The sequence below is a fragment of the Schistocerca serialis genome, chromosome 4, assembly GCF_023864345.2.
Source record: "Schistocerca serialis cubense isolate TAMUIC-IGC-003099 chromosome 4, iqSchSeri2.2, whole genome shotgun sequence".
In the NCBI taxonomy this organism is placed as follows: Eukaryota; Metazoa; Arthropoda; class Insecta; order Orthoptera; family Acrididae; genus Schistocerca; species Schistocerca serialis.
In genome coordinates, this window is record NC_064641.1 from 234,038,930 (window position 1) to 234,054,938 (window position 16,009).

The 16,009-nt window shown below is 40.3% G+C and overlaps 1 protein-coding gene across 1 annotated transcript in view; it reads right to left on the reverse strand.

The window, feature by feature from the left end:
• LOC126473775 (UDP-glucosyltransferase 2-like) overlaps positions 1 to 16,009 on the reverse strand; it is an 89,301-nt gene that overhangs the window by 42,260 nt on the left and 31,032 nt on the right. The window contains exon 3 of the mRNA XM_050101040.1: positions 2,850 to 3,034. Within this exon, the coding sequence (XP_049956997.1) occupies positions 2,850 to 3,034 (185 nt within the window). The remainder of the gene's footprint in view (positions 1 to 2,849; positions 3,035 to 16,009) is intronic.

Genomic DNA, 16,009 nt, shown 5'->3' on the forward strand with positions numbered 1-16,009 from the left:
ATATTAAAACCATCACTTACTTATGAAGTTACAGAGCATCTGATGATGGCAGTATGCCAAAATGTACTCACCATAAATGACACAAAATATCAATAATTTACATAGCAGTATAGTTGGCTATTATTCTTAACAATCATGTTATTTAAAGAGTAATAGTTGATCTCTCATTGTAGGCCTAAAAAGAGATTTGCACAAAAACAAAGTGACAAAGCGGATAACTGTACAAAACTCATGTTGGCCAAAATTCTACAATAGGCAGAGAAGTACACTAACTCATAGCAGTCAGAATTACTATTTCATGAGTGCCACCTATTGGAAGAGTCAAGTGTCCCAGTGTCACGACACTGTCATCATATTTCACTAGATGTCTAAAACGTGACTCAAATTATATGCCACAGTGACAGTTTCTTGTCCAAGAACGTAAAGAGATGGACAGTTCAATAATACATCTACTTGAGACTATCTGCATGTTATTGGTGGTGCATATAATGAACTTTCATAACTTCATGCTTTTTAAAAATTTCCGCTAATGTTTCACCTCACCAATTATCAGTTTATGGGGGAAGAAGACAATGTACCTAATTTTACACTAGGAAAATATATCAATGTCATTGAAAAGTTAATATGTCTTTTTATTACCTTTGATCTATGAAGACTTCACATTATGTGCAAAACAAAGCTTTGATGAAGTATGTAACATCTACCGATAGAAACTGTGATTCCAATTCTTTCTAAAACTTTTATGAGCGTTTTTTCTTTTCTTTCTCTAATTAACTACTAATTAATACCATATTGGGCATTACATGACCCTTCCCCCTTCCATACATGACCATGTTACAGCAAAATTTTAAAAAACTCTCCTATATATCATCATGTAACAGGAGAATTGAAACAAAATGTTCCACATGTAGCTATGTTTACAGGCCACGTGAAGGTGCCACATACTGTGCTTAAAGTAATTTGAAAGCTTGACCTGTTCTTTTTCCACTTGGAGGTAGGAAGCCAATACAAGATCTATTGAAAATGGTTTTATGAATATACAAATTTATGGATATACAAATACACTAATGGAAGAAAACATCATTGTTGATTTTCAACATTTGTCATACATTCTACACTCTTTCACCAAATGAGCAAGTAGCAAATGTAATATGTCTATCTTTTCATGACACTTTTGGAAACACTTGATGTTACAGTCTAGGGTACATGCGCACTCCTGGGTGCTCTATCAGTAACTACATTTTGATGGAGTCATCCTCTTTGACATTTCTTGTGAATATATTTGCACTTTAAATCATTTCCTGCTTCAATAGATAATTTTATTTCGATGAAAAGATAGCATTTTCGAGATAGCGACCTTTCATATCTAGATTTTCCCATCGTTGACTTCGATTATATTTCATCTCAGTCGCCTCCTACCAATACCTTTGTTCATATAGTTTTGTGTACAAACACTTCGTATTTTGAAGATCTCCTTATGTATTACGAAAATGTGCAGTTTAAGTGATACATTGCAATAAAGATCCCGCTACAACACATTCTTCCCATCCTACAACGGTGCTTGGTAAGTTCCTTTGTCTATGACTATACTTAGTGCTTTTACATGTATTTTAAACCATTTCGATTAGATGTTTGGTATAATTTGATAGTTAGTTTGTGAAATAAATACTTTCAATCCTTTAGTGAGACTTGGCATAACAGTTCTTACGGGCACTTAGTGTAGCCTTTCTCGAAAACTGTTTATGTACATAATCTTGAGTAAGGCTAAATCATTTGTAATAAAAAGCAATAATCGCCAGTCACTATTAATTATTACATTTTTCTATTGTAGAACACAGTATATTATCTTCTTCAGCTTGAATGGTGCTTGTTAACATGAAGCAATATAGAAAAACTTGTAAAATCATCAGGTGATGTCAGTTAGTTCTATGGACCACCAGTAACATGGCCTCAGAAGAAACTGTCAACACACTTTATATATTTGAAATATGGAGTTATCAGTGAAACGCCCTGAATAAACATAATGCATGTGTGTGTGTGTGTGTGTGTGTGTGTGTGTGTGTGTGTGTGTGTTTTCCAGCGTACGTTACATGTGGAAATTGCATATTATATCTAATTCTTTGGATAATTACTATTGAACATATGCAAAAACTATTTATTATATAGACAGCTTAGAGCTTTCCCAAATTGACTGCTGTGGGACACATTTTGACTGAATGTTTCATTTTAATGACAGGAAAGCACTAGTATGATTGTTTCATTTTCATGCCTTTCATGCACTGTGAGTAGTTGGATACAGGATAGATTGTGAGGGCAGAGTTACAAGTATGAACTGGGATCATTCCATAACATTAGATTATTGAATTTTTGGGATCTTTTAAAATTTGTTTTTACATTACAACCATCTTGAAATTTCCACCAGTGCCACCTTGCCTTATTTAATTTTACATCAAGTTCCTCTTCGATTCCGCAAATGGAGTACTGCCTAACAGAGACCTGTTGAGCTTGGTGTAGCTGCAAACGACTGGAGTGCCACGAAATGGAGACTGCCTGAACTCGGTGCTTATTTCAGAGTCCCTACAGAGTTCCTACTGAAATGTTATTGTTTCTGTTACTTTGGCACCATGACGAAATTTTATGGTGTGTGACAGATTCCAGCCTGATGTAAGACATAACTGCTGTCGTTTTGAACTGATAAAACTTTGAAAGGGCATACAACTGAATAACATCTGGTACATGCCGACATCTAAAGGAGAATTTCGCTGATATTTTAATATTCAAAACACTTCATTTAGCAACACCTATAACATGTTTTATTTGTTATATAAAAAAACTTGCGTTGAACTTACTTCATAAATTCTTTCATTGGCTCCAAACCAAACTGAATGGCGCACCCAATTTCCGCCATATCAAAAATAAATTTTAGGATCGCCGTAGGAGACGTTGGATCAGGAAATTCATTGAAATCAATCCTTTCTCTGAAGGCTTTACTACTCAATGAAATGTCTATTTCAGAGTAATTTGCAGTGGGAACCTGAAACAAGTATGGAAATGTAGTATGTTAGTTGGGAAAACAACAGTCCACTATAGTCTGACAATACATTTGAAGGGACCACACCGTGGTTCAGGTCGAAAAAAGTCGATTTTCGGTTTTCATCATATTTCGATAGATTAAGGTTTTATTTCAGTACTCTGAAAAGGATTTTGCTGAAAACTATTTTTTTCGAGCATTTAAAGAGCATTTTGCTACCATGTGTGTTTATGTGCCACACCCACTTTTCTCTCCCCAGTTCTCTGCATATATTTTATATCTTTATATCCCCTACATTGCACGTTAGGGACTTTTGTTTTTACTCCTGAGTGTGTTGGCTAACCTTGGAATGCAAAGTTCGGTATTCTTTTGTTTCTGCTGTTTGTAAACAACAGGCTTTCAAAGAAATGGCTCTGAGTACTATGGGACTCAACATCTTAGGTCATCAGTCCCCTAGATCTTAGAACTACTTAAACCTAACTACCCTAAGGACATCACACACATCCATGCCCGAGGCAGGATTCGAACCTGCGGCCGTAGCGGGCCCGCAATTCCAGGCTGAAGGGCCTAGAACCGCTTAGTCACAACGTCCAGCAACACACTTTCAAACACTTGTTAGTTTTGTTCAAGTGTGATTGAGAGTAGTTGTTATACTTACGTTTGAAGTGCTTGATTACGTGTGTTTTGTTGTGTTTATTGAATATGACGAAACGTAAAGGCATTTTCAACAAACGACAATTTAGAGGAAACAAGTTTAGAAAGCTTTCTGTACAAGAGGTTATGTCGCCTGGCAACGAGTTTTTAATTGTAATTCTTCAACAAGTGCATCACCAAAGAAGTTCTCACCGTTTCAAGAGAGTTACAACGAATTTACTGTAAGTGAGAAGGGGTGCAGTAACATTATTGTAAATTTGAGAATATTATCAGATGTAATTTCTAAATTTGTAGAATGCAGACAGTGTGGTGAGTCACACAGTGTGAAAATTTGTGAGAGTGTCAGTGTGAGATAAGTCTAGCAATTGCTTTGGATTTAATTTGCACTAAATGCTCAGCAGTGATTTCAATTATGAGTTCTTCAAAACCAGATGCAAGTGGCCCTTATGAAATAAATACTAGATTAGTTTATGCCTTACGTTTCATTGGCAAGGGCATGGCTGCAGGGAGAACATTTTGTTCAGTGATGAACTTACATCAACCATCAAATAAATTTGAAAAACGGACTGCGATATTAGAGAAACCTGTATGTGAGGTCACTGAGGAAAACATGAAACTGGCTGCTGCGGAAGCAGTGGATGAAACTAATGGATGTTCGGATGCTACAGTTGCACTTGATGGAAGTTGGCAGAAAAGAGGACATACTTCTCTGAATGGAGTAGCGACTGCCACGAGTGTAGACACCAGTAGAGTGTTAGTTGTGGAGATAATGTCTAAATATAGCAAATGCTGTAAGTCAATGAACATAAAGAACACAACTGTGTGGCTAATTTTAGAGGAACAAGTTGTGGTATGGAAGTTCATGGAGCACAACAAATATTTCATCGCTCCGTAGAAACAAGAGGTGTACGGTACGCCAGATATTTGGGCGACGGTGACAGTAAGGCATACAACAATGTGGTGAACTCTAAGCCATATGGAGATGCCATTATCAGCAAAATAGAATGTGTAGGCCATGTTCAGAAACGTTTGGGAACAAGGCTGAGAAAAATATTTGTTCATATGAGAGGAAAGAATTAGGAGATGGAAAATTGTTGACCGGACAGCGTCGGTTAACTAAAACTGAAATAGAAAACTTGCAGGTGTACTATGGGATGGCAATTAGGAGAAATAAAGAAAATCTGGAGGCAATGAAGAGAGGCGTTTGGGCCATATTCTTCCATAAGTCCTCTACTGATGATAAGCCATGTCATGGATTGCGTCCATCAGGAGAAAATTCGTGGTGCAAATACAATAGGGCTCAGGCAACTGGAGAATATTATTCTCACCAGAATTCTCTTCCTGCTGTTGTTATTACAGCAATTAAACCTATTTTCAGAAACTTGGCTCATCCTGACCTTCTAAGGAAATGCCTGCATGGGCAGACACAGAACGCAAATGAATGTTTCAACAACATAATTTGGAACCACCTTCCTAAAACTGTATTTGTAGGCATGCATACAATGAATTTAGTAGGTCACGATGCTGTTATTACATTCAATTGTGGTAATATTGGAAAGTGTTGGGTACTGAAAAAGCTGGGAATTAATCCTGGTGAAAAGATGATCACTGAGCTGCAACACTGCGATAAAATAAGGATAGCCGATGCAGACAGGTCTGCATCCGATGTGGCCAAGAAAGCAAGACAAACATCCAGGAAGGTGAAAAAGAAACTGGAAGACCTGCTAGAGGCCAAAGAAGGGCCATCATATGCAGCAGGACAGCTTTAATTAACTGGAAGTAACAAATTTCAAAAGATTTTTCTTTAAAGTCAATTTCCCGCAAACTAAAATTTTCGGTACATATGCCCCATTATATCATAAAATATCACAGATACTCTGGTACTTCATTCATTAATATTCCCCCATTAGGAAGTTCACAAAAAAATATTTTCTGCAGAATAAACTTAATATTTTTTGTTAATAAATTTAAAAAAGTATTTCTTAAAAATATAAAATGTATCAAGTAGATTTTAGTACAGTTGACTCTATTAGCATCATGTAACATGCAGTAAAAATATTAAGGTCCTGCATCAAATAGTTTTTTTCAGAAATGGGTCAAATACTTGTCTAAGTTAACATGGGTTAGATAGGCAGGGTGTGGTCCCCTTAACAAAAAGGGTTTTGTACGGTATAATCCAATAGAAAATATAAACATAATCTATTCACTGTTTTTTCTTCCTGATTTGTTTTTTCTTCCTGATTTATTTCTGTAATGCGATACATTAATATTTGTTTGTATTATGGCAGCAGAACGTCGTTCCTTAATACATGTACATATTTTCTCCTTTAGTGGCATTCACAAAATCTAATTTGTACACTCATATGGGTGTCTCAGCTGTCGTGAAGTTATAAGCGATCTCAATCAGTAATGTCGTTTGCAGGTATTTAGAAAATTTTATATTTGATAAATATAGAAGGAAGTCTAAAATGCCTAACGTTGAATGGGCAAGGAGGCCTGAGAATGCAGTACTCTCTGCCACTTCAAATTCTGGGAATGCCTGGTGCATCACTTATAGCAGCTTTGACGAGGGTGATAGTGCTACATCTTCTTGGGTAACGACTGCTGGTTTGTTGTCAGCTAATTGTGGCTAAGCATACAGTTGCCACAAATTTAGGTAATGGTTAAAACGGATACTTTTTCTAAAAAATAGAATCCATCAATGTTAAGGACCCTCAAACTACGCCATATACTCACGATATATGCTGATCTATCTGTAACGTAGTATGCTGAAATTTCTCTGTGAAGTATTATCTTCTCTCCTCAGAAGACCAAAAAGTAAGTTACTCTTTTAGCGGTGTCACGTTTGCTACGACTGCTATACTGAAACCAATTTTACTGAGAGGCCACTCCTGTCTCCAAAGTGGTATGTGAGCGGAGCTAAGGCATGCGACTGCCTGGTGGCACGGAGAGTACAGAATTGAGAATGCTTTCTCAGAAACAACATTTTTTATTAATTGGTACTTCAAACAAGAGATCGATGAATGCTGGCCAGGAACTGGCCACGGCTAGTGGACGGCGGGTGAGCACGCTGAGGCAGCAGTATCTTGTAGCAACAGAACAGGGGCTGCCTGGCTGCCAGCGACGACTCGGCAGATCCATTTCGAAGTTTAGGACTATCCGAGTTATCTGACGGCCGAGTCTGTTACGGCAGAAGATAACCCACTCTCATGTCGTTGACTGAGGAAACGCTGTGTTGGGCTAAGGAGGTATGGCCAACCTTCGTTGAACCTTTTTTCGGATTCAAATAATTGAGCTCGTGACCCTTCTCATCCTGTGACACAACAGCACCGCTCATAGGGCATAAAACCAAAACTATAGCGTCTGTGACATTAATGTTTATCGGGTAATGCGCCGATACAAATCGCATCCCTTTCCCGACGTGCCTCGTGAACAAACCATGTCCCAAAACAGCGTTTAGAGAATACACTCGTTTTATATAAAACACATCTTCAGACGGTTACATTTATTCACAAGTTGTGAACATTGTTTCCTTACTTATTACGTTTTGCAATAGCTGTCTTAAGACTTCCATTGCATAATTCTGAAACGCCATTACTAAAGAAACAATGTTCACGTCACGAAAAACAACGCAGACGCGTGAAGATGGGATCTTGCCATGTCGCCTAAAAATGCTACTGACTGCTGCTAATTCTCCAGTTTCAACAGTTGTAGTGTCCTAATACACCCACTACTGACAAAAATTACTTGCTAATGTTCACTACGAGAAAGAACGGAAAAACAAAATACGACAAGCTGATAGACAATCCCAGTCTACAAGGAATTAGGAGTACGTTCGCGATTTTTAGGCGCAAGCAACTCATTCGAATGTTTGAAATTTAGTGCGTTACTATCCACAAACACAATTAGCAAACATTTTTTTTTAATTTGTCCAAAAATACTTTATGTCACTGATCGCCTAGGCATGGGTTGTTTCTGTAACACCTAACAAATTAAACCATCGTTACTCTTTTCGTTTTAAAAAGTTTAAAAGTGTACGTCGCTTGAACTTTGCATATATGGGATGTAGTACATAGAAGCCAAACTGGAAAAATACAAACAACAGAATGGCGAATTGTCAGCGGATAGTACTCGTCCCCACACGCACAACACGTAGTGGCAATACTCAGAATATTTTGGTCGGCATCAATACTGTTCATAAATATTACCGGTATTGACAATACCTCAGTGTCCCCCTCAGACAGTCATTTTACTGACGTTTTAACAATAATATTGACGTGTTAGGGCCCATTAACCTCCGTGTGATAATTCTACTATTGTAGATGATAGGTACGAATTGTATGCTGTTAGCACTGCGCAAAATGTCCGAAGCTGCTCAAAAACCTGACAGCCGAAGGTACTAAAACATTTTACACACTTAACAGCTAATAATAATGCAGTGTACATTTGACATTGACACAATAGTAGCACCCCTATGACATAATTTCGAAGGTATAGCATCCGTGACGTTAATGTGCGTGAATAAGTTATTTTAGCTTGGCCCCATGCCCTGACAATAAATTATACCTCAAAATATGTCCTTGCTATGTCTCCAAAAAATATCTTCTGCAGGTCGGACTGGAAACACTCTCATAGAGTGGAACTGGCTCGTAGGCCTGCGGCAAACCCACCGTGGGCTACAGCATGTACCAAATTAGTCCTCCACTACTGATCGAACGTCGTGTTGCAGAATTCTATCCTAGCGTTATTGCAGAGCACAGCAGCACGATTATACAAGTAGATGGATAGCTTGGGTACACCTTGACTGGTTTAGATGGCCTGCCTGAGGCCAATCTGAAACATTGCCTCCCTTATTTGGAGGATTCGATCCTCAGAATTTCTAGTGTGCTGCTGAACCTGTGAAATACTAAAACCGCATGAGGATACTGTGTCTATAGTTCTTCACTCTCCTTCACACCACTGTTCGCACTTTATATGTTGTCTGTTTTTCTTGCCTACACTAGTGCACTGGCGAAACCACGTGAGTAGCGCTCGCTGTCCATTACTCGCTTCACCTTCGCATGCGGAAGCATGCAGTGGGCTGTTTCCACACTCAGTATCACGCCGTTTCACTCAGCACCATGCGGCTCTCAGTCGCCGTGTTCTGGGCAATAGCTGCGTGGCCGTGCCAAACTGAAGTTCCACTGCTGGCCCAAGCATTAGTATACATTTAAGATTACTGTTTATTTTCAACTGTAGATTTTGCATATTTCCTATGGAGAAAATTGAATGCCGTGTACCTGAGATTCCTTGTTCCTAAAGCGACTGGGTAACATTATGTATAAGAAAACCTAAAGTGACAATCGAATACTGAATGTTACTCAAGGTCATTGATTTATCTGTGGAAGTCTTCATTCGCGTGACTGAAAACAGATGAAGTAATGCTCAGTTGATTAGTATTTTGTACGTCGTTTATAATTAACAAAAAAGTTCAATCCAAATTCACTGTAGGCTCTCGTGAATATATTGAGCAAATGAACTAATATCAATCGTCACCATTGATAATATTAAGTTCAATTACCGCATAGGGGAAGGACGTGCACAATAAGCACGGATGGGAAGTTTCGAATAAACGTCTTTCTCGATAATTATGCGAATAAGTGTATCGTTCAAACAAAGGTATTCGTCAATAAATTACTTAAATAACGAATGTAATGCCACTATATTTTCTTTCTTTACTTCTTGTACAAAATTCTGCAACTGGTGATTTGCCAATGGCTGAGTGCAATTTATATCATGTAAATAAAACTTTAATGGTGGCTCAGTGATTTAAGTTTCAGGCTACAAAACCAAATGTTTTGGGTTCGATCCTTGGTTGGTTTTGTGTTTTTCTGTCATTCATATCTTCTTTCACCTATAACAATGACAAAAAAATCTGTCAGTTTACATTGTGGTTTGAAGTACATGTTTAGATATAGGTCTTCCCCTACCCGGCTGTCGGTACAGAAGTGGGAGGAAGTCAAAGGCACACCGCCATACCTAGTAAAGCACTGGAGTGTTCAAACCACCATGGATTTACTTGATTTGTAGTGTAACAAATGAAACACAAACATACTTATAGGCAGACGGCCTTAGCATTTACGGTACCGAAGTGGCCCTATTCAGCTGTTTCTGCACCAGTCAGTAATTCTCCCCCTCCCCCTCCTAACACGCACAAGGACGCTTGGTAAGTAGCCGACAATGAGTACTCAGCCGCTAAAAACCTCCAAATTTTCATTACCTTTTTTAGGTTGATAACACTATCAGATACGGATGTCTCCTTTATACAGTTACACAGTTTGGTCGTGTTTGCTGTGCTACAGAATGAGTGAACCAAATAAGAGCTCAGTGACCACTGACGAATAAAATCACCATACTTTCAATCTGAAATCTCCCAGAACGGTTAGGGTAGGCTCCTGCACTTTTAAAGTCATTCAAACAGTTTTCAGGTTTCACTCTGAGTAAGCATTCCTCCATAACATAGAATAGTTTTTCAACGCGATGTGTGTGTTTGCAGTTTTATAAAGCTTTGAGATTGGAAAACTCCAGAAGAAACAGTGGGTTTCATACACAAAAGAGTTCGTAATACTGCAACACACTGCATACTTTTTTTTTCTAGAAGGTGTCAGGAGAGGAGTGGAAGACTTTTTCGCCTTTTTGCACCAAACAACACTATTGCTGCAATGCCAAATCACAATTCAAATACAAATCGTTGCTGTCCATGACCAAGGGACGCTTATAACGAACTGCAGCATAATGTAATACGGAAAGAAGTGCTGAAGAAACGATGTCACGAGTTTCAAGCCATATAATGCCGTAAAACATATATTTTACTTTGAATATGATTTGGGAGATGGAATGAAACGTGGAATCACTACTAAATATGTACAAAAACTTTTGATTTCCCAATTTTTGCTGAAGACGATTGTGACTGAAAATCTCGAATCGTTATCGTGACATAAGGATTTCAGAAGATAAGACGCTTTACTTTACACTTTAGATGTATAGAAAGCATTTTCTTTGGTGTGTCAAAATGGCAAATCTTTGCAAATCAGATGTTTAAAAAAAAGTTGTTTTGAAAACAAATTTAGAATCAACGAAAAGTACATTTGTTTAGTAAATGACAAAGATTTGGAGCAGTAGATGTCAATGGCTTTCATATTTATCTGTTACCCGTAATATTTTTATTCACGTCTGAGGTATAAATGTTTTCATTTGTGAAAATGTACGATATTTATAATAAATATTTTGTTATTCATGAATTAGTCTCTGTTCTTCAGTTGTCATTCGAATAAATGTGCCCAACTTACGTGGAAAGCGAAGTGCATCTCACATGCACACACTACAAATTCGCACACTATGTGCAAGTGAGTGCAAGAGGGTAACACCTGTGTGGCTGTTGACGATCTCATGACATCCGCCTGGCAGCAGCCCAGCGCACGCTGGCTTATGTTACACTACTCGCCATTAAAATGGCGAAACCAGGAAGAAATTCAGATAATCAACGGGTATTAATTGGACTAATATATTATACTATAACGGACATGTGATTACATTTGCACGTAATTTGGGTGCATAGGTCCTGAGAAATCAGTACCCAGAATAACCACCTCTGGCCGTAATAACGGCCTTGATACGCCTGGGCATTGAGTCAAACAGAGCTTGCATGGCGTGTACAGGTACAGCTGCCCATGCAGCTTCTACACGGTACCACAGTTCATCAAGAGAAGTGACTGGCGTATTGTGACAAGCCAGTTGCTCAGCCAACTTTGACCAGACGTTTTCAATTAGTGAGAGATCTGGAGAATGTGCTGGCCAGGGCAGCAGTCGAACATTTTCTGTATCCAGAAAGGCCCGTACAGGACCTGCAACATGCGGTCGTGCATTATCCTGCTGAAATGTAGGGTTTCGCAGGGATCGAATGAAGGGTAGAGCCACGGGTCGTAACACATCTGAAATGTAACGTCCACTGTTCAAAGTGCCGTCAATGCGAACAAGAGGTGACCGAGACGTGTAACCAATGGCACCTCATACCACCACGGCGGGTGATACACCAGTATGGCGATGACGAATACACGCTTCCAATGTGCGTTCACCGCGATGTCGCCAATCACGGATGCGACCATCATGTAAAGAGAACCTGGATTCATCCGAAAAAAATGACGTTTGGCCATTCGTGCACCCACGTTCGTCGTTGAGTACACCATCACAGGCGCTCCTGTCTGTGATGCAGCGTCAGGGGTAACCGCAGCCATGGTCTCTGAGCTGATAGTCCATGCTGCTGCAAACGTCGTCGAACTGTTCGTGCAGATGGTTGTTGTCTTGCAAACGTCCCCATCTGTTGATGGAAGGGGGGAGGAGGGTGTCCACTGGGGGCCGAACCGCACAATAACGTGGGTTGGGTGTGGGGGGGGGGGGGGAGGGGGCGGTGGAGTGAGTGGATTGCTGTAGCCTGTTGTGGGGTTGTGAACCACTGAAGGCTATGGCGGGGACGGAGCCTCTCCTTCGTTTCTAGGTCCCCAGTTGAATACACAATACACACACCCCGTGCAGTCATAGATCCATACCCTCATTGTTGGTGCAACGAATTCGTTCTTAATTTATGAACTCTTAACAAACGACAAAACTCCTTTATTACTTTAATATCCTAGTCCACATCAGCATCTCTGGAGTACCCAACAAACAAATTAGTAACCATCGATTCGGAATGGCTGTCATTTCTAAGCAGCGCGAAAAGTGATCCATTATAGTTAACACAAATGGAGCTCCAACTGTTGTATACCGAAATGGATCCATGATGTCCGACCAGTCACCTCCAATGATTTGCTGCCTTCCGGTAATCTCCACAGAAGAACACCCTGACGAGTTAATTCTGCTCTTGACATGCACTAGACACAGTTCTTTACATATTGTTCTGCGTCCTGCTTACTTGTTCCGCTACATGTTCTGTTCTAGTATCCCTCAGCCGTGCCGCGAGTCGTTAAGTCGGGTTCCGATTGCAATTGGGCTGATTATCCACGGATGGTTGAACTGGTCGTCAGTGTCCTCCGTGAAAGTGGCTTTTATTCTCGGAGTAGGGGCAGGTTGGTTCTGGTTGGGACTTCTTTTACAATCTTCCCGGTCTTGGACCCCATGTACGCTCCCATTTTAGATTTGGTCTCACCTTTTATGCTTTTACTGTGGTTGTTTAATGTTCATTATTTTATAATTTGACTCGCCTGACTGTATCCCTCAACTTTTAGCGGACCCTCTTTCTTCTGCGACTAACTTCGGAACCGCGAGACTATGACCTCGCCGTTTGGTCCCATACCCCCCTAAATTAATCAGCCAATTGACCAAGTAGGCAGATATTTGGCCAGACGAGGTGCGGATACAGTACTGAGTCTATTGTGGCCTCTCGTGCACTCTCGGTATCGGGTGGAGCTAAATCCGCGGACAGGAAGGAAGCAGTGCGGCAAGTATGCGGCCGAATGTGCCTGGCTTGCTGTTGCCTTCCAGCTCCAGGGACGATAGTAGCCAACAACTTACAGCAAGAAGCAGCCTTCACGTGATGCTTCCTTTAAAATATAGAATGAGCAGCTTCTGGAACGTTACACTAGAATTCAGTTCTCATGTGCGGTACTTCAAGCGTGGTTTTCGTGTTACGCAGTCCTCTTCGTGCGTCTCCGCCGCTGTGTTTAAGTGCAAGCTTGGTAGCGTATGGAAGTGCACTTTTTTGACGGAAAGCCGTTATTATTTCGAGTGGAAACTGACATCGCGATCGGTTAATCTCAGTTTCCCGAGAGGAAAATCCCCCTAGCGTGTTTATTGGTTAGTCATTTACCTTTTTCCTTGTAATGACTACGTACAAAACGTTGTGCTGAGTTACAGATCTAACGTTTCTTATTCGATGTCTTAGCAAGTAGCGCTGAAATTTAACTCTATCCTTTTTAACGCTCATGATGTTCACTGATTATTAAATAACCATTTGTTTGCTTCGTATATGAGAAGCGTTCTGTCAGTCGTAGACCACGTAACTGCACTTCCTGTAGTATGTTCTGTGTACTCTCGTGGTTGTTGAAGTCTTGCTCAAATGTGGGAGTGTTAATTGAAATGTGGAAATAGTATTTACTACACATACTGGCCTCTCTTTCTGAACTACCGAGAGAAAAATAAATTGCAGACTGAGGTCTGCATATGCAGCAATATGATTATATATATATTTGCCCTTTATTTTAAAATTTGTTCTTCGCGTGCTTAGAAGCAGCTAGTTTGGATGTCTCGGCCAGGGTATCTTGACACGTGCCGGTCCCCAGTGACGTCAGAGCCAATCTTGTTTATGCTCCTCTGCTCTGGAGTCGATTTGAGGCTTTAGTGCCTGATTTTGAGAAATTGCTATGTTTTATTAATGTGTTTTGGTGTTTAATTCAGGGTGCTGGAGGTAGTTTCAGCTCTGTTGAAACGTGACTGCTTGTATTGCTATTCGAAATCTGATAAGAGATTAGAGATTTTAATTGCGATTCAATTTTTTCATTTAATGTTTCACAGTTGATTGAAATCTAATCTCTGTTTAGAATAAATTTTAACTGATCTACCTTAAGCAAGGAATTTGTTGGAGTAATTTTGGTACTACTGATTCTGGTAATTTTGTAATGTCAGATTGTACTTTATGTTCCTTTTTTAGGTGCTCTCGGTGGTGGTAGAGGATCTCGCCTTGTGATGGAGATCGGCTGCCTGAGGAACGAGCAACTCAGCTGAGAGTTACACATTCGCAGCCAGTCGGAGGATGGACACATCGGGGAGCTGTGTTCAAATCTCCGTCGGGTGGTGATGCTTCTGGTACAGGTTCCTAGGGAACGTATTGGTCAACTGAGTGCCGCGCTGGACAGCTACGCCGCTTCTTTCCGATCCTGAGGAAAACCTCGCGTTCCTACTAGGTGGCCACCTATCACGAGCACAACTGTACTGAATGCAGGCACAGATTACGCACTGGTTTCACCTAATTGGATTTATGGCTGGTAGTATCACATTTACGAAGGCGAGGGTCAGTGAAATGAAAACTATAGTAATTACTCAACAAATAAGATTTAGTGCTTTAGAATGGGCAAGGGGTGCAGGCAAGAGTGAGGAAGACAATGCATTGTTATTAGATAAATCGGGAGATTCTTCTGCCTCAGGGAGACGACGTGTGGAGAGTGAGTCATGTCGTTTTGTTAAGTTGCCAAACCCACTTTCATGACTGCTGAAAGGAATGGAGTACCGTGCCATCAACACTATGCAACAACTAGTAAAATTTTTATGGTTTTCTGTAAATTTGGAGAGGCAGGTTAGTGTGTTCAAGTTTTCATGGCGTGTCCTGACAGACCATGGGGTAGTTGCGCACTAGGATTATGAAGGAGTGGTTACCAGCCAGGCTTAAAAACTACTTGATTAACCAATATCTTTCTTGTGTTCAACAGGTCAGAGCCATTGACTGAATATACAAGGTGGTCCATTGATCGTGACCGGGCCAAATATCTCACGAAATAAGCGTCAAACGAAAAAACTACGAAGAACGAAACTTGTTTAGCTTGAAGGGGGAAACCAGATGGAGCTACGGTTGGCCCGCTAGATGGCGCTGCCATAGGACAAACGGATATCAACTGCGTTTTTTAAAATAGGAACCTCCACTTTTTATTACATATTCGTGTAGCGCGTAAAGAAATATGAATGTTTTAGTTGCACCACTTTTTCGCTTTGTGATAGATGGCGCTGTAGTAGTCACAAACATATGGCTCATAATTTTAGACAAATAGTTGGTAACGGGTAAGTTTTTTAAATTAAAATACAGAACGTAGGTACGTTTGAGCACTTTATTTCGGTTGTTGCAATGTGATACATGTACCTTTGTGAACTTATCATTTCTGAGAACGCATGCTGTTACAGCGTGATTACCTGTAAATACCACATTAATGCTATAAATGCTCAAAATGATGTCCGTCAACCTCAATGCATTTGCCAATACGTGTATCGACATTCCTCTCAACAGCGAGTAGTTCGCCTTCCGTAATGTTCGCACATGCACTGACAATGCGCTGACGCATGTTGTCAGGCGTTGTCGGTGGATCATGATAGCAAATATCCTACAACTTTCCCCACAGAGAGAAATCCGGGGCGTCAGATCCGGTGAACGTGCGGACCATGGTATGGTGCTTCGACGATCAGTCCACCTGTCATGAAATATGCTATTCAATACCGCTTCAACCGCACGCGAGCTGTGTACCGAACATCCATCATGTTGTAAGTACATCGCCATTCTGTCATGCAGTGAAACATCTTGTAGTAACA